Below are 25,769 nucleotides of genomic sequence, written 5' to 3'. Positions count from 1 at the left end.
ACATGGGCACCAGAGGGAATGTTGGCCAAGGCTTTTATGTCCTCTTGCGAGATGTGATTTGGACATCTAGTAATTTAAATCCACTGCTTACACTAACTGGATGAAGGTCAGATGTGATTTTGACCTCTGGTAATTGAAATCCACTGCTTACACTAACTGGATGAAGGTCAATTTAAGATATTGGCTGAAGGGAGTGAAAATGATGTGGAAGTTAGCTGAGCACACAGACCCCCCACCCCCACCCCCACCCCAATGGCTTCTTTGGATTTGGCCATGATGGCTTATTTGAGGTCACCTGTTTGTGGGTTTTCTCAGCACTCCTTTTTGGATCATCATCACTACCAAATGTATGCGGGATTATTAATGTGAGCTTTGCGGTCACAAGCTCAACGCAAATCGATGACTTTGAGTACTTCAAACGTAATGTGGAAGTTTCATTTGGTCTTGAAAGTCTCTTGAATTATTGCTTAAGTCAAAGCAGAATGGTTGCTTGGATAAAAAATGGAGTCAGTCATCTTTATTTGAGGACTAGAAAAATGTATTGTTGAGAGGCTTGTGAGAATTTCGATTTACCGCTGAAGTGAATGGAATATTGAATGGAAAAAACAGGGCGCAGTGATGTTAGCCGTTTTGCGCAGAGGATAAAGAATATATGCATTATTTTGTATACATTGTGTACATGACTACTGTAGGTTTCAAAACATGTCGCATACAGGGATGTAAAACACAACGACGTTATTCATTAACGTAACTATGTGAGGTTTACATTGTTAGCTTTAAGGTAGCATACGATGTGTTAATTATATTTCGAATTGCGCGGGTGGGGGTTGTATTGTTTTAAGGAAATAATTTTTTTTCTCCTAATTGTCACAAAAAAGAAAAAAACAATAAATGTCTTCTGTTGCAATTTTGGATTAGGTTCTTCAGGTGTACCTAATAATTCCTTCACCTTATAGCTAACACAGCGCCTCCTATGCGTGATTTGTTTTCACGCATCAACACGGGCGTGGCTACTACATTTGCCTGAAGCATCGACAGAATGAGGGTAGGGGGGATCTGCAGCCGTGGTCTGCCCGGGGGTCTTGTGGATGCTCTAGTGATGAATGAAGAGTGACAGATCGGGGTTATCCGCCAGGGGAGTCCATTTTCTTTGCAGTGCACGCGGAGCTATAGCAAGAAGAGAGCGAGGCGTGAAGAGAACCCCTCCCCTCTTCTACCTCTCTCTCTCGTTCGCTCTCTCTCTCCTTCGCTCTCCACTCCGATGCATCAGTGAGCTTCAGGCGGCTCCACGCCGCATTGCCGCTGCTCCGTCTCACTCAAGTCACACACAGGGACTCAAAACAGTGGACGCTGGATTTAGGGGATCTTCTAGAAGATGGACATGCAACACATTCCTTCCTTTTTCTTCGCTTGCCATCCCCAGGCGATGCTGATTCTAGATGCGGCACGGCCACATATTTGGATGTAACCCACAAGTTTGCGCCTCGTGAATGCAGCAAATGCTTTGTATTTTTCTCGAGTGAAACGGCAATTCGTCGGAGCGGTCTCCGTCATGGCTGTTGACTGAATGGAAGAGCAGAAGAGTACGTGAAGGTGCACTTTCCGGAAGTCCGCAATCCCCCCGCACGATGCAGATCCTCTCACCCGGGATGCTATTGGTGATAGTCCTCGTCAATGCACAAGTGTGTTTGTCCGTGGCAAACAATGAGGGCGGAAAAGAGGTCCTGATCCCGCACCCCGTCGGGACTTCCAGCGGCTCACCCCGGGATATTCGGCAAAGCAAAAGCAGAGACCGCGCCACAGGTGAGACCCCGGCGGCAATCATCCGAGGGACCTTGAACTCCACGCGACCATGGAAACGAGGGGTTGCGGGAGAAGTGAGGCGCTTTGCACACAACAAGCACGACTTGAATGGGACGCTGACACCCGTGGAGGATGCCGTCTCCCGTTGGGAAACGATGCACCGCCGTAGTAAGAGGATAAAGTTGGATGGCGGGGTGAAGGGTGCGGGCACCCCGGCAGGTGGACACCACAATACGCTTAAGACCTCCTCAATGGGTGGAGGGGGGCCCACGGAGGGAGATCGACACAGGAGGGGAACAAAAGAGGAGAAAGCTTGGAAGAGGGGGAGAACCCGCCTGAATAAAAGCTCAGCTCTGGCTCAGCCTCACGCGTCGTCATGGGAACCCGTCCCCAAGCCGGTGGCCCTCACGGCCACCGACGCGCCCTTCGAACTCTTCACCAGGAAGCCCGAGCTCTTCACCTTCCGGGAGGAGAACCCTTGGGACGCCACACCGATCACGCCGCCTGGCTCGCGGGACTTTGGCGACGAGATCAAGAACCCGTTCTACCCGGTGACCACCGAGACGTACGGCGCTTACGCCATCACCTGTGTCTCCGGGGTGATCTTCCTGGTGGGCGTCGCGGGCAACGTCGCCATCTTGTGCATCGTGTGCCAAAACTACTACATGAAGAGCATTTCCAACTCGTTGCTGGCTAACTTGGCTGTGTGGGATTTTGTGCTCCTCTTGTTCTGCCTCCCCATGGTGGTCTTCCATGAGTTAACCAAGTCCTGGCTGCTGGGGGAGATCACCTGCAGAGTGGTGCCGTATATGGAGGTAACGTTTTAAGTTGTAGTAACACCTTTCACCACTAGTTGGCAGACGTTGTACCCATTAGAGAAGAGGAATGAAACAAAAGTCCACAAACAGCAGAACTCCAAGAGTCGAGGTTCCAGTTTTGAATCTCCGACCTTCCCTGGCTTCCTTCCACATCCGGAAAACAAGCTAGTTTTAGTTTACGACGAAACTATGACGTTTTTCACTTTTAAAACAACCTCAAAATACGTTAGCTTGATGCTAACACCGAATAAGAAACACTATAGACTGGCTAACAAATAGCATCTGTTAAATGACACGGCGTTATACATTTCAAAACACGAGCGAGGATGTATTATTTTTCACGCTGTACTTGAAAGGGCTGTCCCATATTTGGATGTTGGACTTTGTGGTGTCAAGTTTCTTTACCTGTCATAAAAACAACATAGCAACTAGCTTCGGATGTTAGCCAATCAATTACGTTTTTGCTAGTTTTTGAGCACAACTCCCCCCCGCAAGTAGACCTACAGACGACCTTTCCGCACAAACATGGTTAATCTGGGACTCCCTCACCGCCAGCTGTCATTTGCTCACACAGGTTGTTTACACCATGTTGATTCCTTCCCATTTGTACGCTCATCACAATTCCATCCGAATCACCAGACAGGAGACGATTCCCTTTTGTGTTCGTAGCTGATGTTTTCAATGCAGCTGCTTTCATTTTTCGAAGGGTCATTGTCATAAAATACGTACCTCGGGGTGGAAAGCAAATGAAGTTGGGTTTTAGGGCTTTTGTTAGAAAATGACGGGAAAACGATTTGCTCAAGGGAGCAAAATGGAAATTAGGATTCCTATGCTATCTATCCAAATGGATTCATGTCGTCGGAAATCAGATTTCCTAGGTGTATAATACAATGCGACAGGTGGCGCTATAACCCCTGACAGTAAGACGAGAAGAAAGCCATTGATGAAATCTGGCAATTTGGATAATAACTTGGCCAGAAGGGAGATCAAACAGCCCCCGAAAATAACAAAGAAGGCAGGAAGCATTTTGATAGCCACGGGTGACGGCGATTGTTCTGGCCCACTTAGAGCTACGTTGACAAAATAAGCTCGAGGAAACATAATAGCTACGAAAGTCGAAATTTCTGCTTGCCACACGTCCACAAATATTTACCATTCAAAAGCATGACAGGATTATAATTGGCGTAAACGCCTCTTATTTGTCTTATAATGTCACAAATGGTGGTGGATGACTGTGGGCGGAGCAACACATATTTCGCTCCATCTGGTTTAACGCTAATTGTCTCTAATCATCATCTTGGAACACAAATCTAACAATTCCTTCAAGGCGTGTGAAATTCGAGGTGAATCTTTTGGCAGTTGGTAAGATTGACAGCAGCAGTCTTACTACATAATCAATATGTCGTTATGTCAACGACGGCGTCGTAAACATACACTAGAGTGATATATCATATGGATTTTCACATTATGAGTCCCAACACAATAACACTGAATATATAGCGATACATTGTAGTACGTATGTACGTAATTTACAATTGTATTGGTAAAATGGAGGTAAAAAAATATACTCACTTAGCATTATTTGAAAAAATGCTACATTTTTAGCAAGTAATTTCAAATGTATTTGCAGATAGGATTAAATATATTTTCAAGTACCGTGTTTTCCGGACTATAAGGCGCACCTTCAATAAACGGCCCATTTTAAAACTTTGTCCATATATAAGGCGCACCATTAATGCAATCAAAATATAATAACTTGAAATAGTGAAAACTATAACAATATATCAACAATGTTAATATCACACAACACACAAAATAAACATGTAAAGCTTACTTTAATAAGTACAAAACAAAACAGTCAGATGGATCAGTAAAAGTTAAAGTTAAAGATTAAAATAACAAATTAACAAGTTTATGAAAGTTGAATGAATTTTTTATTAGATGTAATAAGTTTGCTTTATTGTTGTTAATGTTGTATGAATAAGAAGGGTATTGATGTTTGTGACTGCAGTAAACAGGCCAGGTTGCATCATGTCGGATTTTCAATCCAAATCAAATCCTTCTCCATTTTATCTTTTTTATTTCAACTTCAGATCCAACAAATTACTGTATGATCACAAAATAAAGATCCATAGTCTTTTTGATTCATAGTCTTTAGCGGGTCACTTCTGATTGATTTTATGACGCAATGCTTCGGGCCAGTTTAAATTTCCGCGGGCCGGAATTTGGTCCATATATAAGGCGCACCTGACTATAAGGCGGACTGTCGGCTTTTAAGAAAATTGGAGGTTTTTACGTCCGCCTTATAGTCCGGAAAATACGGTACGTTCAAACGTATAATTTTTGTTTTGCCAGTTTTGGAATAACCTTGCAGCCGCGTCGTGTTGTTCACACGACATAACCGCCGTTGTCGGCAGGATTCGGAGACATTCACTGGCTAAGTACCGATCAGTTGTTTTTGACAAATGATTGACAGGTGTGGGCGTGGTTTACGTCCCTACCTCAGGCCGCCTCTGCTACGCTACGGTGAACCTCAACGGGGAGGTGACAGGCAGACTGATGCCGCCCCACAAAAAAGACATTTATCAAAAATGGTCGCCGAGAGTGAAGACCCACCAAAACTAGGGCATTCGTCAGCTTGACACGTTCCGATTGCTCTGCATTGTATAACACTCGGGCAAATTTGAATTTTCTCATATGTACGAGCAGCCATCTTGTGTGCGCACATGCGTGCAAAGTTTAGTGGGGCATGCTTATCCAGCAGATGGGCCGAATGGCCTTCCTCGCACTGATCGCTGCCCGCAGCTATTCTCCCTGCATCAGCTATCTGTGATTAGACAAAAGCCTCAGGGGAACACACACACTCTCGCTCGTCGCTCGTGTTGTTAACGCGTATGGCCGCACCTTCTTCATTTTATGCGACACGCGCTATGTCTGATGTCGTGACCTCGCTACCGTTACAGTTGTTAATTAGATAGTATATAAATAATTTAGCTTAGCGCTCAATCGTGGTTTTAAATAAGGAAACAAACCGGCTGTTGAAGGCCAAATTGATAATTGAGAGAGTGCGACTGAAATATTCATTAGGTGATTTGCTCAGTCGTGGACAGGAAATGAGAATCAAGTTGGAAAGCACATCTGTCCGCTCCGACACCTTCCAGACAAACTCAGACGACCTGGAAAAGTGACTTTAGCGGTAGCTAGGCAAGTGTATATATATTTTTTCATATCCGAGGGAAATATGCCCCAGACCATGATGTAATTTAATGGAGATGGAATTTATTGTCCAGAAGAAAGTGCCTGGGAGATGTAATAAAACAGGGAGCGGCATCACTAAATGGGGCTTTTGATATTTGATCTCAGAAGAGGCTCTACTTAGGCTAATTATTGTATTTCACTTTGTTGCACACTGCTAGAAGCCTCTAAGCAATTCATATAAAACATTATTAGAGCGATAATAAAATCTTTAGCAGCTTTCTCCACAAGTGCTTGCTGGTGTGTGGTAGACAAGTACAACCATACGTTTGTTTTAAGACGAGCTAAGATTGGAATAGTTTAAGCTAGCGATGCTAACCGCCATTCTCAACCACAGCTATCTGATTTTGATAGACAAGATGTAAAAACGTGTGATTAGTAGTTACTCAACTTAAAGCTTCAAACATCAATGCGGGGTAAAGTCTAGTTGACTAATCAATTCAATCCCTAGTGTATACTTTGTTTTTATGTCTGATGTTTACTTTATGTACAGTACTTTGTATGCAGCATATTGAGTAACATTTTATTTGGCATTGCAGGACCAAAACTACCCAAATAAAAAATAAACATGCAAACGTGAACATAAAAACAAATCTAAAAATACGTATAAAATTGAAATATTAAATTAAAAAATATATATATGGACGTAAAAACAACACATAATATATAATACAAAATAAATGTAGAAATATGTAAATATAAAAAAATATATAACAGCAAAATATATAAAAGAATAAATATGTAAATACAACTAAATATCAATTTATATTTTAATTTATGTTTTCAATGAGATAGCTTTTTTTTTCAGTTCCACTTTTATTTATTTTTTATTTTGGCAGTTTTGGTTATGTTTTATTAGGACAGTGAGTGGAGGTCCCTGGAAACTAAAACCTTTGAGAGTACTCCTTTAGGACAACCACTACGAGTTATAAAAAAAAAAAAATTACATACCATTTTATTGAGAGTCCGCAGTCAAAAGAGGTCATTTGAGTTGACCCATTTGAAGCAGCCTATTGTCAGACACACCCTGGCTGGCAGATGGATGATGGTTGAGTTGGGCTCTGTGGTGACACACACACACAAAGATGACTTTATGTATATTGCATACACACTATCCCCATTCATCACCTGATAACTCCCATTACGACTGACATTGACAGCGGTCACATGGTCAAGCAGGCTCCACCAGTGCTCATTAGGAGCCAATAAATAACATGCAGCCTTTGTGGCACCGTTAATCGGCAAGTTAATGACCTTTTATTAAATAAACACACAGAGAGGACACTGGCTGTCGGCAACACCTGCTTCTCATATCAATGACCGCGACATGAAAAAAAAACACGTTGGCTGCCATATTCTGAACCGCAGGCTAATTCCATATATGAATTGAAAATAAGGCGAGGGTTAGGGCACTTTTTGGACTGCCAGGCTGAGTTATACCTGACTAAAAATAGCCATTCCAACGAATAAATTATACACGAAATGTTCTCGCTCCTCCATGAAGACACTCGTCCAGTCATGAAATTCTTACAGTGGATTTGCAGGTTGAGGGTCGGAATAAAAATGGACGTCTGATTTAAAGGCAATGTGGGGACCGGCTGGATTAGAGCGCCTTGTCGTTGAGGCAACAGAGCTCTCGTGCGTATCTGTCCAGGAAGTTAGTATTTCGAGAAGCAAAGCCCAGGCTCGGTGGGGCCATCTGGGATGCTGGCTGTCGTAATTAAATTTGATATGACGGGAGGGACTGTTGGGGCGGATGGTGGGTTGAGAGGAAGGGATGTTTAATTCGGAACAAGAGGGTGAGGAAGTAGTAAAAGTCATTGGGAGAAAAGCCAGAGACGGAATGACTGGAGTGTGTGGACGCCGCTTCATGAGATGCTTGCTGCAAGGACACACACACGAATTGTATACACTCCAGCTGCTTTGCAGGGTGTTAATCCAACCGACATCTTGAAGAGTCTTTCTCAGTGATTCTGTTGTCTCTGCTCCCTTCAGGTGGCCTCCCTGGGCGTGACAACCTTCACGTTATGCGCGCTGTGCATCGACCGCTTCCGGGCGGCCACCAATGTCCAGATGTACTACGAAATGATCGAAAACTGCACGTCCACCACCGCCAAGCTGGCCGTCATTTGGATCGGAGCGCTCCTCCTAGCGCTGCCCGAACTGCTCATCCGACAACTGGTGACAGAAGAGGCCGAAATCCCGGACGAGCCTCCCGTGGAGCGCTGCGTGATCCGGATCTCCACCGCCCTCCCCGATATGCTCTACGTGCTGGGTTTGACGTACGAGGGCGCCCGGCTGTGGTGGTGCTTCGGTTGCTACTTCTGTCTGCCCACCCTCTTCACTATCGGGTGCTCGCTGGTGACGGCGCGGAAGATCCGGCGGGCCGAGCAAGCCAGCGTGCGTAGCAACAAGAAGCAGATCCGCCTGGAGAGTCAGATGAACTGCACGGTGGTGGCGCTGGCCATCGTCTACGGCGCTTGCGTGGTGCCCGAGAACATCTGCAATATAGTGTCCGTGTACATGGCGGCCGGCGTTCCCGAGAACACCATGTCCGTGCTCCACCTGCTCTCTCAGTTGCTGCTCTTCTGCAGGGCGGCGGTGACACCCGTGTTGCTGCTCCTGCTGTGTCGCCCGCTGGGCAGGGCCTTTTTGGACTGCTGCTGTTGCTGCTGCTGCAGCCGCACGCCTTCATCCACCACGGCCAGCGACGATAACGAACACGAGTGCACCACCGAACTGGAGCTGTCGCCGTTCAGCACCATTCGCCGGGAGCTGAGCAACTACACGCCGGCCGGATCTCACTGCTAAGGTCTGTTTGGTTTCCCGGCGCATGATGAAAAACGGTTTGCCAAGAAGAAAAGCATTACGGCGTTCCCCCGCTTTATCAAGGTTCAGCATTCGGGAGCTAGAAGATAGCAACAGTCCGCTAAAACACAACAAGCACGAAGATGCTTCTTTATTAACAATGCCGTAAATGGGCAACCAGAGTTGTACTGAAAAAATGAGTGATATTTACTTGAGAAAAAATTATCCTAATAACTAAGACAATTGTGATGAAGAGAGTAAAATTCAACAACAATATATTAAATATATAGATATTATATGAATATATTAGAAAATTAGAATTTCGGAGGAAACCTGAATCAAATTTTGTCAAGTAGACATCAAATTTTTTAGGCGTGGAGTCAAACTTGTGACATCACTCATCAGGCCACACCCATTCAAGAAACCCTACACAAGAATACTGCAGTGTGTGTGCGTGTTTTGGAATGTTTGTGCCACTATTGGAATGGGTGGTGAAGAATGCGTGAGTGTGCGTATATAACTTTTTTTTTAATTACTCTTCCTGAAACCACTCTTAACACTCTTTTATTTTATTGTTTAAATGTATATTCAATTTCTGATTTTAAAATCCAATGCTATTTGTACTTGGACAAAATTATTATGGGTTAATTTAGAGGCTGGATCGGATTAATGGCATTTTGATTTGTTTCAATGGGGAAATTCGATTTGATACGCAAACTTGGTCAAGGCAAAACAACCGGACCAGTCCCAGCCTCTAGACAAATTCTTCTCACACTAATATAACATCTAGTATTTTCTTTATATTTTATGCTTGCATTTTTTTGTATTCACATACATTTACAATGTTTTAAAAAATAGATTTAAAGCTTTTTATTTTTATTTTTTGCCTTGGCAGAGCTCTAAGCACTGATTTGCATGTGAAAATTCACAAAATTGGAATCAAAACAACTCCTCCGCCACTCAGTTAATGCCATCTGGTAAAAGTTGACACTGCCTGACAGTACCACTCTGTTTACATATAAAATCTACTGTAATTGTTGTTACAAGGTGACGGCAGATTGTTGTGGTTTTTAGCTTGCACGTTGTGTTGAAATCCAAAACTGTGTCCAAAAAAAAATTTGCAAAATATTTGATACAGATCTCATTTAGGACGTCAGTACAGTAGATTGTGCAAGTGTACTTAATGAAGTGTCTACACTGTACATATTAAATAAACACTTTACCGTGACATTACTGGGCTGGTCTCAGAGAAGCGTAAACAAATGAAAAGGTTCTCAACGGACTCACGAAATGGATCGCGATGGAATATGAAACAGCATGGACGTCAGTGATTGCCCACTAACACTGTTGTATCATATTACGCCTTGCACTTGGGGGGGTTGTATATATTAAAAAAAATAAAATAAACTGTACACACTTTGGTGCTCTTATGATGAATACGCTGTAAACTAGAATTCAATCAGTACCATTAGAATCGATTGAAGTGCACACTTTATTTCTGGTATTAATTGTGCGGACTGTACACAAAAAGAGTCGAGTGCTACCACAAGCATGTGAAACAGCGCCAAAGCGGCGACTTTTAAAAAGTGTAAAAATGACGAATCAATTTGTGTATTGTACTGTAATTTTTTTTTTTTTTACGCCCTGAAAGATAAATTTAAAAATATTGTCGCTCATTACAATCAAGTCAAGTGAGGGGGAAAACAGCCAAAAATATGTTTACATTTATACTTACAGTCGCCCTATTAACATAATCAAGATTTTTGATGAATTAAAATTTATCTTCATCAAACTTGTATGTGTCAAGTTCACTTTTAAGTTCCAGAAGTGTTGAACGTGGAGTAAAAATGTTTGACTAGCACATACTCGCAAATATGCTCGAATGTACTTATTAGCTAAATGCTACAAAGATTTAGCATTTAGTTTACAAGTACATTTGGATATTTTTGTGTCTACGTTCAAACTTATTTGCCAATCAAAAGGTTTTACTGCACATCGGCAGTTCCACGAATTTGGAATATATTCCCCAAGAAACAAGAAAAGGCTAAATCATAAGTAAATGATAAATCAAGCTAAATGCCACAAACAAAGATTTAGCATTTAGCTTACAAGTACATTTAGACATTTTTTGTGTCTACATTCAAACTTATTTGCCAGTGAAAAGTTTTTACTTATTAGCTAAATGCTACAAAGATTTAGAATTTAGTACATTTGGATATTTTTGTGTCTACGTTCAAACTTATTTGGCAATGAAAAGTTTTTACTGCCTATCGGCAGTTCCACAAATTTGGAATATATCCCCCGAGAAACAAGAAAAGGCTAAATCATAGTTAAATCAAGCTAAATGCTACAAACAAAGATTTAGCATTTAGCTTACGACAGACATTCATTGTGTCTACATTCAAATTTATTTGCCGGTGAAAAGTTTTTACTGCACACTGGCAGTTCCTCAGATCCGTAATATCTCCCTCGAGATACAAGAGAAAGCTAAATTACAATTTTTCCTCTGTCAGCACTTTTTCGCACTTTGTTATTATCACGCCATGTCCAAGCAAGAACCGTATTGATTATGGATAATGCAAGATTTTACAAAGGTCTGACTGGATTTCTGCAAGATTTCTTTTCCCCCCTCACTGCTAATTAGCAATTGCCTCCTGAGGACGACTCGTGTTTTCTTCTTCGACTGACCAAAAGGAATAAAAACAAGCCTTATCATATTATCCTCTGTGTATCACAATCAATTGATTACTTCACTGCCAAACTTTCTAACCGTCTTGTGGTAGCAACCGTTTCTAGCACTCACATACGAGGTCAGTTTGTCCAAAGTCGACAATCCCAAAGGTTGACCAACCTACCCTGGTGCTATGTTCAAACCTAATCACAAATCACACTCATTATTTCAATTCAAGTCCGGATCTTGTGACTGAAGTCAAACTGACCTTTTTCGGGGACATTTTACGCAAGGGGTTGGGCGGATTCTAAGTGGTTCGGTGTGTAGTTTTGTGCGGTTCAAGGTGTTGAAGTGGTTCTTGTGGCATACGATATGTATTCCCAAACTGTGAGTGTCCTCTGTCCATAATTGGTGTCTGCCAATGTAAGCACATGCACTGTTGTCTTCAACCCCGCTCGCTGGTTTCTAAAAAGCTTTTTATATAGCCCAAAACTGTCACTTTGTCTATCAAAGAATGGAAAACTGTTCATTAAAACCCTTAAATCAGACTTACGTTTCTTGTTATCACTACAAATAAGTGTTTGTTTGTATCAGTTTGTTACAAAAAATAATTGAAATAGAATACTGCGTTTGCAAAAGTGAAGACACCCTCTTAAAATGGGGAAATGGCTGTGCTCAGAATTTACCAATCGTAGACCCTAACCCTAACCCGTTTAAACTAAAATGTTTAAATGAGCTAAATGCTCACGTTTCCATAATTACCGTTTCTTTCCATATATAATGCGCCCCCATGTATAATACGCACCCTAAAAATGGCATGTTGATGCTGGAAAAAAGCCTGTACCCATGTATAATACTCACCCAAATTTTGATTTCTACTTAAGTCCGTGAACGTAAAATTATTTCAGAAAAAAGATCATCTTTGGGAACAACCGGATGTTATTCTGCCGGTCAGTATCACTGCGCATGCGCTAGCATACTCAATAGCGTCTGATACGAGATACGAGAGCATTGTGTTCATATGGAGCGTGTTTGAAGTGAACAGCAGAGAAGAAAGCGCATCTGTAATGGCGGCCTCCGTATGATATCCGGATTTAAAAAAAAAAAAAAAAAAAACTTTTTTTTTGTACCCATGGTTAATGCGCACCCCAGATTTTAGGACAATAAATTAGTTAAATTTTGCGCACTATACATGAAAAAAAACGGTAATTTTTCCTTGACAAGTTGAACAAAACCTTCATCTGTGCTTGAAAATAAAAAAAATAAAAAAAGGACAGGAAAAAACCTACTAAAGTTTATTTGGGGTTAATCAGTTGCACTTCACATAGTGCGCTGAGTGCTTTTCAACAAGTGTTTGAATGCGATAGGGCCAGTCTGAACAATCCCAGGCTAATTAAAAGAGGGTGTGCACACTTATGCAACAACACTTGTTAACCTCCAGGTTAAAAAAAAGATTAAAAAAGGTTTCAGTTAAATACTAGGGTTATGAGGCCACATTAGTGTTGAAAAACAATTGAAATAATTTGTCTTAAAAAAATGCTACGTTAGCTAATGCTAACTAGAAAAACACACCTTACACTCTACTTTTTGTTGTCAGTCCGCTGTGGCGACTCCTTCTGAGGTCTTTATTCATTCTATTTAAAGCAAAGTAGGGCTGTTGCTATGGCGACACGTTCCTGTTACAGATACCATAACGATACTGCTATGCTATCGAGGTAAATAAACTTACGATAAAAGTTGGTCCTGCCCTCTAGAATTCGGATAAATCTTTGCAACACTAAGCAGGTATAAGGAATGGAAAGACTTTCTAGGTCACCGGGAAAAGTAAACGCTTGACTGAAGCATATTCATTGATGGATCTTAAGTGTGTGTATGTGTGTGTGTTGGGTGCATAAGACCTTCAACACAACACATATACACACACCACTGCTGCAATAACAAGTTCCATAAATGCCCTTTCTCATACCAGGAAGCAACTAATGAGTTTTTGTTACTTCAATATTCTTTTTCTCTTTCGATCTAAACAGCTTGCCGGCAATCCGGTAATGATACGTTGGCGAATACAAAGAAAGGAAAGAAGTATTTAATACGCTCCAAAGGTGACAGACCCCAATTAAATTATGCAAATTGCTGTCACACAAGTAAAGGTAAAAGTTATTTTACTGACTCATCCTCATTTGAAATTTACCATGTTGCAAAACATGCAAGGTCTTTATTATCACGAAAACTACAGCTGGACACCCGCTGCTGATGACTGGATGGGCGCTCGTTATTGCCATGGTAACCGGCAGACTGATCATTAGAGAGTATCCTTCTCCTCTGTGGCCTTCTGTGCACATCCCCTTCCTCCATCTCGGGAGATCTCTCCCCACTTCTTTTGACTTTTAATCGACAACATCTGTACTTTTACTCCCTTCTGTTTTAATCTATGTTCCCCTTTCCTCCGCTTCCCCATCTCATCAATAATCACCATTGCTAGTTTTAATTACAGGAAGACTAATTGAAATCTCAATTAATGCCCTCCAACTTGTCAGAAGGAACCGCCACGCTGCTTGAAAATCCGATTTTCATCAAGGGGCTAATTTTACGGAGTGATTACTTGCTAGGGTGGTCAATTTAAAATGCAGATGAGTTGGGAAAATATACATCGGTTTTCATAGCTGGAGGATTTTTTGTTTGTTTGTTTTAAGAGAATATATTTACATATTGGGATTGATGAGCAATGGATGTCATCATCATGCAACACTGGATGTCATAGAAGGTGACATCGTCATATTATGGAATGGAATTGCCTTCAATTTATGATGTAAGCTGGTAGTTTTGAAATGTAAATTTTTATGAGGCCAAAACAGTTTTTTTTGGGGGGGGTTAGATAGACCGTTTGTATCTCGCTAATTGACAGTTTGAGTTCAGGTAATTCTCCTACAAAAATATTTATTTATATTTCCAGAAAAAATAAAAATATACACTCTAGCCACGTTTTGGAGGCATCCAGTTGCACAAAATCACATCAATGCTCCTATGCACACAACAGGGGGTTCCTTTTCTTCTCCTGGACTTACTGAAAGCCCTTTTCACATCATTCAAACCTACACTGAAAAGAAACCAAGGTCTAGAAATGCATTGATGACCTCAGCATACCCCCGCTGGGCATATTCTGGATTTGCTCATGCGTACCAAAACGCAAGCAAACAATGTGGTCGGGATTTAAACTATGGTTTCAGTAACCGACAGAAGTGATCCTGGTAAGGCCACCAGGCACTACTAAGGGTAGAAAACAAAAATGGCCTTAAATAGCAGGATTCAAGGCGTTACCTCAAACAATGGCACTTTAAAATCCTCAAGCTTGCACGAAAAAGGCAAACCGCAGCGTGACGTCTCGACGGACTGGGCGGGGCCTGTTCTGTTGGTGAGGTGTGACTGCATGATTATTGCACTCGAGCCACAAGCAGCGCCAGACACTTCTCCTGGGGAGGTGGGAGTCGATGTCTAAGTGCAGTGGATGCACTAGTGGGCGAGGACTAGACCAATTAGGCTGACCGGGGGAAAAAAAAATGTCTCTTTGTGTCTTCAGTTCATTCAGAAGCATACCATAAAATATCTTAGTGGGAACTGTTTTTTATTTAAATTAGAATGTACCCATAAAGCCATAGGTACAGGTTTTCATTCAACAAAAATATTTATCTGGATAATTGACGCCTATAGCCATCAATGGCGGTGAATGAGTTAATAACCAGACTTGGTTAATTTTGCTAATAAGTTAAAAAATGTACTACCCGTGGCGACATCATGCAATGATCGCACCTCTCCGATTGCTGATGGCCTGAGGAACGTTGTCGATGATGTCATAGTACGACATATTAGAGCTGTGAGCGTCCCGCGTCGCTGTGATGGAAAGAAGCCGGTTGAGGCTGTCCAGCCTTTAGCTTTGTCAGTTACACCGTTTTACAAGCTTCTGGACCGCCGCTTTATCATGAACCGTGAGTACGGGCCCCCGCCACCGCCAATCCCCGTCGCTGCGTATGGCAGACTCACCTTCAAACACTCAGTGACCTGAATCCACAATTGATTCAGAAAATCTGTTCATTTGTAAATGGAATGGATACATGTACAAAGACCATGCGCAAAATAAATTAAGTTTCAAGAACAGTCTAACTCGATAGATGACATGTCAATATTATTCCACTATGCAGCATGGAGTGATGAATCAAGTTCCTCTGAAAGTGTTTTCGGTGAGGAATTAGATCTGGAAGTAGGAAGTTTAATATGTTCCCCGTCTGCAGAATTCATGGTGGAGAGTATTTTGGGATGCGGGTCGTTCGGAAAGGTCGTCCACTGCAGGAAGCTGCCCACCAACGAATCGGTGGCTCTAAAAATCATCATGGAGAAAGAATTCAACTGCGATGCTCAGAAAGAGGTCGAAACCCTGGAGGTGCTGAAAAACTTCAATTTGGAAAAATATAACATCGTTAAATGGTACAGCTCCTTTGTCTACGAGGGCCATTATTGTCATGAGTTTGAGAAGCTAGACATGAGTCTTTACCAATACCAGGTCACAGAGAAAGAAGCTTTGGAGCTCAAGGAGATTCGTCCTATTCTCCAGCAGGTTCGATCCCGTCGTCGGATGTCTGATTATCGAATTGACGTTTTGAAATGACCGTTATTCCTCATCGTTTCAGGTTGCTTTATCCCTGCAACTCCTTAAAAGCTTAGGGATCGCCCATACCGACCTCAAACCAGATAACATTATGCTAGTTGATCACATCCATCAGCCACTGAGAGTTAAAATCATCGATTTTGGTACAGCCATTTTGATTTCAGAGAGATGCAAGGGCTCGGAACTTCAGACGCTCTGGTTCAGGTGAGTGACAACCACGATGGATGATAACTTGTGAGCAGGAAACGGTACTAAAAATGTCAATGTTGTAAAGATCTCCAGAGATTCTTCTGGGTGCTCCCTTCAATGAGGCTATTGATATCTGGTCTCTAGGCTGTGTTGCGGCAGAACTGCTCATGGGCAAGGCATTGTTCCCCAGCAGCGATGAGTTTGACATGGTGAGTCCAGTAAGACCTGATTGGTGACCTAGTCAAGAGATACATCTGTAAATGTAGATGTATCATTTCACTAGATGAGACACGTACTTCGAGTTATAGGAAAGCCACCAAAACATCTGCTGAATTCTGGAGTGTACACAAAACAATTTTTCCAACATTATTATGCAAGATCTGAAAAACGAAGACCAAGACTCTGGATGTTTAAGGTATGGATGGATTTTTGTATTTGTTTTCTAAGAAATCTAAAATGTAATATTTTTTTTTTCAGGCCAAGCTGTACAGTTCCTCGTGCATACCTTGCACACTTAACAGTCTATACCAACTTCTGGAGGTAAGATACCAAAAAAATCTTCCCAATCGCAAATAAGAACGAGTGATACCTGACATTTCTATCTTCGTGAGGGATGCGATGGACTGACCGGAGAAGATGCGAGAGCTGACAACCTTGATAGGAGGAGCTTCGTTGACTTGTTGGTAAAGATGCTGCACTTGGATCCCAATGAAAGGATCAGACCCAACCAGATTCTACAACATCCCTTTATCACCATGAGCCACCTTGACGGAGATTTCAATAACTGCCAATAGTAAGAAATCGTCTTGGATTGCCGGAGAAGTGATGTACGTACTCACTTGTGAGTGTTTTTTTTAGTGTTAAATCTTGCTTGGACCTGCTGAGCGGGCATTTGACTGAGACCTCGTTGAACCAAGGAGACTTTCAGACTTCCAGCGCAGTGTGACGACACTCTTGGACCATCAAGACTTTTGAAACGTAAATACCCCGCGGATGACCTTCGGATCCTCCGGTAGATTTTCAATTGGATTCAGTTTTGGGTTGTGGTGACTGACTTCATGATATACGACAAATAAATATATAGAGGTCTGCTCTGAAGTATAATCGAAAAAATTATATTCAGCTGCTTTTTACGAGGGATTAAGCGGCATCGTGAATTTAGTTTTATGAATTTGGGTATTGGTCACATTCCAGTGCTGCCGTTCAGAAAATCGACTTTACAATCGAGGTAAGTTGTTGAGAGAGACTTTGCGCCTTACCTATAGGAGCACTCATAATTGAGTGTCACGCATCACCGGATGTCAAATTTAATTCAGATGAGTGCTTTGTAATCCCTTTTCAAACACTCTTATTTATCTCAGTCTGCCACAGAGTCATTCGTAATACCGAAGAGATTTTTCTACCAATTCTGGTTTGTAGACAGTTTGACGTGACTCGGGAATAAGGCGGCATCTGCGGATCTAAAGGACACACACAGGCCTGACACGAATGTCAGAAGGAATCGTTGCATTGTCTTCGCCCTAAATGCCAGCGCATCTCCGCCCACGTCACCTTGTCAGTTTGTGAGGGAATAACAGGAAACACTTGAAGGAGCACAGCTAACATTTTCCACCCTACTGATTTAAAATTCTGGCTTCCTCTAAAAAACAACCCACGAAAGTGAAGCCCTGAGCAATTGTTCCATCGTGCCATTGTGATTTTGACCTCAATGAGTCAACTTTTTTGCTTATTTGCCTACTCGCTCTGTTAAAACCAGTGACATAGCCTGTACGCTAACGGTAGGCTAATCAGAGCTAACACAAATAGGCCATGAGTCCCTCTCGCTAATGCTGTTTGCTCGGACTGGAACCCCTTGGCGATCACGAGGCGACATATTTATTTAACATTTGTACAGTTTTACTCAAAATATCCTCAGGGTTGAGATGGCCACTCTAAAAAAAAGGTTAGCTTAAAATCATACTTGGCTGATTCCGAGTCAACCAGGTCTTGGTAATCGGAAAAAGTGGAATCGACGTAAATGGGCTTTTCTCGATTTTCAAAATGATTTGGAAAACTGCTTTTAAAGTAAGATGCATATAAGGATTATCAGTTTATAAAATGATCCAGACCAGTATGACCGCCATCTTTATTCTTCATCGAACGATTACGCTCATCCCTTTCATTCTCTGGTTTACCTTCCACCTCACCGTTTGAACAGATTAGTCCAAGTCAACACACACATTCACACACAGAATTCTAATCTGTTTATAGCTGCCAGTGATTCAAGCAAAATGGATCAGGGAATCGGGGACCACGGCCAATGAAACGGAAGCTGCCTCATAGCAACACACAGATAGACGGCGGTTCTCCATTTTTAATGTGGTACAGACGGCTTGACCTAGTATTCCGGTGTTTTCATTGTTCGTGTAAATGTTAATGTATTTGGATGGCACTCCACCCTCCCACGATGACTCAAAAAAAAAAAAAGTCATGTCGTATCAACATTTTATGTAGGGTGCTTATGCTAGTCGGCCTACCGGAATATAATTTTACAAATCGAATCATACGAAAACACATCAGCTGCCCTGTGACCGATTTTTGACCTCCCTCAGGGCCTCACTTTTGCACTGGCCCACATCTACGCCAGCTGCTCCTGCAAGCTTCCAACTTTAAAACACAATGTTTTGGCAAAGCGTACTCCTGTTGCCAAGTCAACGTCGCGTAGTGGAAAAAAGGGTTGAAATAAACGCTCTCAGCACAAAGAGGGCAGCTCGTTAAAATAACATTGAGCGGGAAGCTATTAGCTAAAACGAGATGGCTTTTTTTTTTTTTCTTTTTTTACCCAGATGCAGAATATTCTAAACTAATGAGATCTCATAGAAGCTCGACAACTGACTATTTGATCTGATAAGATTTGACAGAGATAGAAGCAGCCGAGCATGTTAAATGGGATTTTCCATGTTATTTTAAATTGCTGCTTAATCTTGATCAAATATGAATGAAATTTGAAATGGCAGTCCAGAGAACCTCTGACTTTTTAAACGCATACAAAAAGATTATTTATCATATATTGGGATACCGTTTTTTTCCATGTATAATGCGCCCCCATGTATAATACGCACCCTAAAAATGGCATGTCGATGCTGGAAAAAAGCCTGTACCCATGTATAATACCCACCCAAATTTTGACTCCTACTTAAGTCCGTAAACGTAAAATTATTTCAGAAAAAAGATCATTTTTGGGAACAACTGGATGTTATTCTGCCAGTCAGTATCACTGCGCATGCGCTAGCAAACTCGATAGCGAAGAAATGTTTCGTATTTGTGTAGGGCACATTGTGACAGCAAACGGGCAGGTGATCGAGCAAGCGTCTGATACGAGACCACTGTGTTCGTATGGAGCGTGTTTGAAGTGAACAGCAGAGAAGAAAGCGCATCTGTAAAGGCGGTCTTTGTATCATATACGGATTTAAAAAAAATAATAAAAATTGTACCCATGTATAATGCGCACCCCAGATTTTAGGACAATAAATTAGTTAAATTTTGCGCATTATACATGGAAAAAAACGGTATTTGTCATAGCTTTCCTGTCTTTTACTGGCATAAAAGTACATCAACAAATAACAGTCTTGTCATATCCATCTAGAAATTGCATTTGTATTATGCCTTAGAGTCCAAGGATATTTGGCTGCTAAGCCTTGCAAGGTATGCACATAAAAATGGAATTATTTACTTGTCTTTCATGTGTGAGTCACTGGAAAAATGGCTGACTGTTATCATGGGCAGTTTGAGAGACTTAATCCGACCTACATTCAAATTCAACATTTTCGCAATACCTGAAGAAATGATTGCTGTACAGAACACAAACTTCCCTTGAACGAGTTGAGTTGTGCGAGTCTACGTTCTCCCTCGGGAGCTTGTTGCCCGGGGTAGCCTATAGGAGGAAGCGTAAAACAAAACCGAGCGGAACGAGCTGTCATTGTACGGATCTTGTTATTGTGTAGCAGGTTGGTGTTGAGCTGTGTTAAAAAAGAAAAAAAAAAAAGATGATGCATGGGGGATGTTACTGTTTACACCAGGAAGGAAGAGATCGTGTTTCATCGCTTTACTACGGGTTTCACATGCTGCAAAACGCAGGCCCTCATCAATTATGATCTCTAGCACGCTTATCTGTATTGTGTCAAACTGATCCGATACTATGACATCCGATACTCTTAACCAGCCTGTAATATACTATGCTATTATGTCCTATTATGTGCAATTTGGTTGACGTTAAATATTTAAATTATAATTAATTTAATACTAAATAATACATTTAAAATAAAATAAAATTTCAATTCTAATTACAAAACAAAAATTGTTAATAAAATATTTTTTTAATTCTAACTACAAAACAAAAACTGTTAATCTTCCAAGTATAGTATAAAGTATATATAGGCGTATAAGTATATTATGTAAAACACGGCAAAAATTAAAAATTATAGCTTTGTCCAATAGTTAGCTTAATGCTAACACATAAAGGATAATGCCATAGACGGAATATTATAGAATACACTTTTCAATATATTTGTTTCTACAAGTTTTGAATGATGTTTGTGTGTAAAAGAAGTGTTTTAAACAATAGTTAGTTAAAATAAACATAATGAAGATGATAATAAAGGTACTGTCAAGTGTTGCTCCTCGAAATTGCCGAGAATTTAAATGGCACTATACGTCAAAAGGGTCAAACTGGAACAATACCCGTTTGTGTGTCTACGTCTGTGTGTATCCGTGTTTGTGTTGGGCCGTGTGGGAGTGATCCAAACGGACCGGTCAGTTCCCTGTCACCGCATGCACACGCACGTCTTGCCCAGGCAGGCCCACTCGCACGAATATGTAGATTTTGTCGATACGCACACACACCGAGTGTACAGTCTAGTGACAAAGGGAGGCAAGTGTGCAATTTGTGAGTCAAAGCCACTCTTGTTCGCACAACACAAACGCACACTTGGACAAAGACGAAGAAAAACAGGAAGGGAAGCTGTAACTTTCCACTCAAGCTTGGCCACTACCCGAGTTTTCTTTCTCTTCTGTGGTCATGGCAGCCTTTGTGTGTGTTTTACGTTGTATCCTGTGTAAAAGGATAAATGCAAGAGCCTCATTGCAAAATAATAAACATATGTTCAAATTACAAGTCACTTTTCCGAGCTCTTCAAATGATCCAATATTTGTCTCAGGTACGATTACACAACGATGTGCTCCACGCGGCTATCGCCATAGTAACCGCAAAAAAAAAAAAAATCTTTTGAATATCATTTCTTGGAAGATTTCACGCAGTGGAAGCCGTCAGTAGATATGCTCAGAGATCTATGAGAGAGCGGCAGTGGGAGCATGTAAATCCGCTCCCAGTGTTCCCAGCTGCAGCGTGAGATGGGTGGGGGAAAGGGGGGGGGCTGTTGCTAGGTGGAGTCGGAGTGGTGCTTGTCAGGCAGTTTAAGCCGGGTTAACTACACTTGAAAAGCAAACGTGGGTGGACCTGGATGTAATATGGAGGAGTATGGAAATGACAGAAGAAGGATGGAGAGGAGGTGGTGAGAAAAGAGGTGGGAAGAAAATATGGGAAGGGAGGGGTGATCATATATATTTACAGAGAGGCAGAAAATTAGGAACAATGGAATATGATAGTGGTCACCATATTGCTTTCCGTGAAGATAGAGTAAATGTATTTTTGGATGAGACAAAAAAATATATATCCAGTAGCTACTCTTCAATTTAAAAGATAGGACCAAGGTGGGGCGCAACATTAACATCATCAGGCGTAGCAAGCTGGTGGGCCCGATCCTGTGCTATTTAATTATTATTTTCCCACAAGAGTCCGTCCCACAGATTTGATAAGAATTGAATTACCGCCAGATGAAAATCCATAACGGCTCTGATTGGCTAGCAAAGCAAGTAAATTCAGCTGGAGAGCTGTCGCTAATATTTAGCCGCTCGCACACATGACAACGAGCAGCTCTCATTACCGAAAAACTCACTCTCAATTACAAAAGGCAGATTTGGGGCTTCTCCACAGCAGCAGGCGTGGAAATAATGTTTTTATAGCCATTCCGCCCGTCGGATTCAAACAAGGGTTTTCTTTTGCGTGGAGTGATTGTTCGTTGATTGTGTAGCGGATTAGGACGTGTGTTTTCCTTCATCCGCATCTGTGGGTTGGTCAACAATGCGATCGAGAGGCTTTTAAGACCTCACGCTAAGCCAAATGAGGGGGTTCAAAACAATAGTTGAGGGGTCTAAGCAGGGAAAATCCATTTATTTTTTTATGCAGCAAATCTCCTCTCCAAATTGCTTTTAACACGCCACCTAAACAACACAACTCGCTTAGTGCAGGGGTGTCAAACTAAATTTTTTCGCGGGCCGCATTGTGGTCATAGCTTCTTTCGGAGGGCCATTATGACTGTCAACCCAAAAAAACGTATGAGCAGCTCATATTTTATCCAGTCAAAGCTACAAACTGACAAATACCGTCTTTTTCCATGTATAATGCGCAAAATTTAACAAATTTATTGTCCTCTAAAATCAGGGGTGCGCATTATACATGGGTATGATTTTTTATTTTATTTTTTTAAGAAAATCTCCCTCGAAATAAAACTTGAAATCACTTTTCTTCTTGTTTGTTGTCAATCGTGCATCCGCACGTCACTTTCCTCTCTTTTCATTTTAACCTAACTGATCGCGGTGGTGCCTTTTTGGGCAGTCGGAGAAATCAACGCCAACAAAAAAAATAGATCCAGCCTAGTTAAGAAATCACCAGAAAGATCACCATGACAATTGTGAACACACAGAAAGATAATAAATAACTGGAAGATCACTCAAATATTGGTGATCCCGTTGAGAGTCCCACATATTTCTTCGCTATCGAGTTTGCTAGCGCATGCGCAGTGATACTGACCGGCAGAATAACATCCGGTTGTTCCCAAAGATGATCTTTTTTCTGAAATAATTCTACGTTTACGGACTTAAGTAGGAGTCAAAATTTGGGTGCGTATTATACATGGGTACAGGCTTTTTTCCAGCATCGACATGCCATTTTTAGGGTGCGTATTATACATGGGGGCGTATTATACATGGAAAATTACGGTAGCTCGTTTTCAAATCAGACGAGTAAAAACTGGTCAAATAAAAAAAAAAAGATATTAAAAGTGAAGACAATTTGCAATTCTAGTAATGACACACGAATTTGATGTACAATTTGTCTTTGCGGGCCACATAAAATGATGTGGCGGGCCGTACCGGGCTTTGAGTTTGACACCTGTGGCTTAGTGGTTAACAAATCTAAACTTGCACACACCTAGGCGTAAGTATTAGACAAACGTCCTTGGTCCAATGGAGTTTCCGTTGCTTTAATGCTAACAGACGAGGGGAGATAAAAGGATGTGATGATGTGGCAAAGCCATTAGAAGCCAACAAAGAAGCCAGCCAGGGGTGGGCAGCCAACTGGGGAGAGAATGGGGTCACGGGCTAATTGTACGGGAAACACATCAGCGGGATTTGTGCACAAGCACGTGTGAGCAAACGATACCACCTGAGCACAAGGAGAAACACGGACGATGCAGTGATGGATGGAAATCATTTTTTTTTTTCGCTGAATACTCAAGCAAAAGCAAAAAAAAGTCATTTTGTGAGGTTTTAGAAATATTTGGGTCCATCCATGATTGCTCTGAGTTTCATTCTGCCTTCTAACATATGGAGTCCCACAGGGGTCAATCTTAGGGCCTCTGCTGTTTTCATTGTTTCTACTGCCATTTTAAAAAAAACTGGGAATTTTCTTACGCTTATTTGCGAGACCATTTTTTACTTTTACTCAAGTCCTATTATTCTTACATGTCCCCATTGATATATCAAATGTATTGCAGCCACTGGATTACATATACTACAGTATGTAGGATGTACTATATAGGGGACCCAGTGAAAATACATTACAAAAAACATATTTTTGCCTTGTCACGCAACAAAAATCTAGCACGTCCACACAGACACATACTTTGTACTGAGGCCTGGATGTATTTCAAACCTACTTTGATCCAGCAGATTTCTGAGGGGTGTTTTAAGATTAGAAGGATAGTTGGAGGCAGATATGGTGAACACTCCTCCCTCTCGCTCTCGTTATCTGCCGTTGTCTCTCTTGTTCTCCATTCCTGTCTTTCTCGCTCGTGATGATTCAATTCAGAATATTATTCCTGCGTTACGGGAGAGAAAGTCAATACAAAGGAAAAGTGGAATCAGGCAAGACTTATGAATAATTAATCAAGCTTGGTAACCGTCTTTTAGCACCTGAGCTGGAAATAACGCTATGACTTTTTTTTTTTTTATGCACACTACTTGATTATGCACTTTCAAAGATGTGAGAAGAAGCAAGTTATTTATTCATGAAAGAGAGACAAGGAGGCCAAGGTGACATGGTGAATGGAGGGGGGGAAAAAAAAGCAAGAAAAATGAGAATGACAACGGAAGCGGATGGGGGGGTCAGCGGGGAATGATGGATTAAAGAAGAGATTGATGTATGATTTATGGATCTTTTTGCTTGCTGTACAAAAGAAATGAGCAGCTGGGGCAGCAAAGCCCAAGGTTGAATTATTCAAAGAAGTCGTAAGGTAAATACCCAAGTCGACACGCTCAGGTCCGAGCGTGTCGACTCCGTGGCAGACAGATGGAACAGGAAATGTGTTAGTGGGTCAAAGGCAGACGTCGGCGCCACGGCGCCAACTGTCACCTCAATTAACCCCGGGGGGGAAATTGGCTGCTGTATTTAAAGGCTACTAGTGAGTGTCGGATTCCTCCGATTCCAGCTGGAGTGACTTGGATTCAAAAATAGCAGAGAAATTCCATCTTATAAACACATTATTATTTTTTAACAACCTGATAGCTTCAACCTTCATTCAATTTTAAATATTCGCGAAACTGTCGGACCCTGGTTACCACGATACACCATCCGAATTGATATCAGGATTATGCTAATCCAAATTGAACTGTGGATTTTCATTTTCTGATTGACAGCGGGCTGGTCCTCATGCACAAACACAATAATTTCTGCACTTAGTGTGTAAGGAGGGTGTCCATGTGGTGGCCAAGGAGGTCCTGCTGTCCATGTGCATGAGACGAATGATAATTTGGTCATTAAAGATCTTGGAATACATTCAAACAATATTAGATAGCTAGATAGCTCAAATACGTGGATTAGATTGATTAGATAAATTGGTGGATTCGATAGATGGGTAGATGGACAGTTAGCTACGTACTGTAGATACGTTCGCTAATTAAACTAGCTAGCTAGCTTGCTACAACGACAGAGCTAATTAGTATTATATTTTTTAATGTAAATTGTACTGGTCACTGTTTAATTGCAACATACTTTTTAATTTTTGCTTGAATGTTTTTGTCACGATAAAATTATACACTGAGCTACACACACAGTCTAAAATGTTTTTAGTTGTAAACAGCTAAATGTTGCTAGCCACACATTTGACACGGCACTCCAATAGAGCAATTAGTAACACCACTGGATTATCACCTCTAAGTACCAACTTGTCACTAATGTGACATTTCACTGTTA

The 25,769-nt window shown here is 41.5% G+C and overlaps 1 protein-coding gene and 1 long non-coding RNA gene across 5 annotated transcripts in view; one reads left to right on the top strand and one right to left on the bottom strand.

Annotated features, from left to right (window-relative positions):
• Nucleotides 1-25,769, bottom strand: part of LOC133145060 (uncharacterized) — a 226,256-nt gene that overhangs the window by 184,995 nt on the left and 15,492 nt on the right. For all 4 annotated transcript variants that reach the window (XR_009710817.1, XR_009710818.1, XR_009710815.1 and 1 more), the window contains exons 3-4: nt 24,235-24,396; nt 6,828-6,937 (exon numbers count right to left, since the gene is read on the bottom strand). This is a non-coding gene — a long non-coding RNA (uncharacterized LOC133145060). The remainder of the gene's footprint in view (nt 1-6,827; nt 6,938-24,234; nt 24,397-25,769) is intronic.
• On the top strand, nt 1,109-11,903 carry gpr37b (G protein-coupled receptor 37b). Its single transcript, XM_061268124.1, has 2 exons — nt 1,109-2,618; nt 7,872-11,903. The coding sequence occupies exons 1-2, from the start codon at nt 1,629-1,631 to the stop codon at nt 8,685-8,687; spliced, it is 1,806 nt and encodes a 601-aa protein (XP_061124108.1). The 5' UTR covers nt 1,109-1,628; the 3' UTR covers nt 8,688-11,903.

This window comes from Syngnathus typhle, linkage group LG21, assembly GCF_033458585.1.
Source record: "Syngnathus typhle isolate RoL2023-S1 ecotype Sweden linkage group LG21, RoL_Styp_1.0, whole genome shotgun sequence".
NCBI classification, from domain to species: Eukaryota; Metazoa; Chordata; class Actinopteri; order Syngnathiformes; family Syngnathidae; genus Syngnathus; species Syngnathus typhle.
The sequence above is the reverse complement of the archived record's forward strand: the minus strand, read 5'-3'. Positions and strand labels throughout refer to the sequence as shown.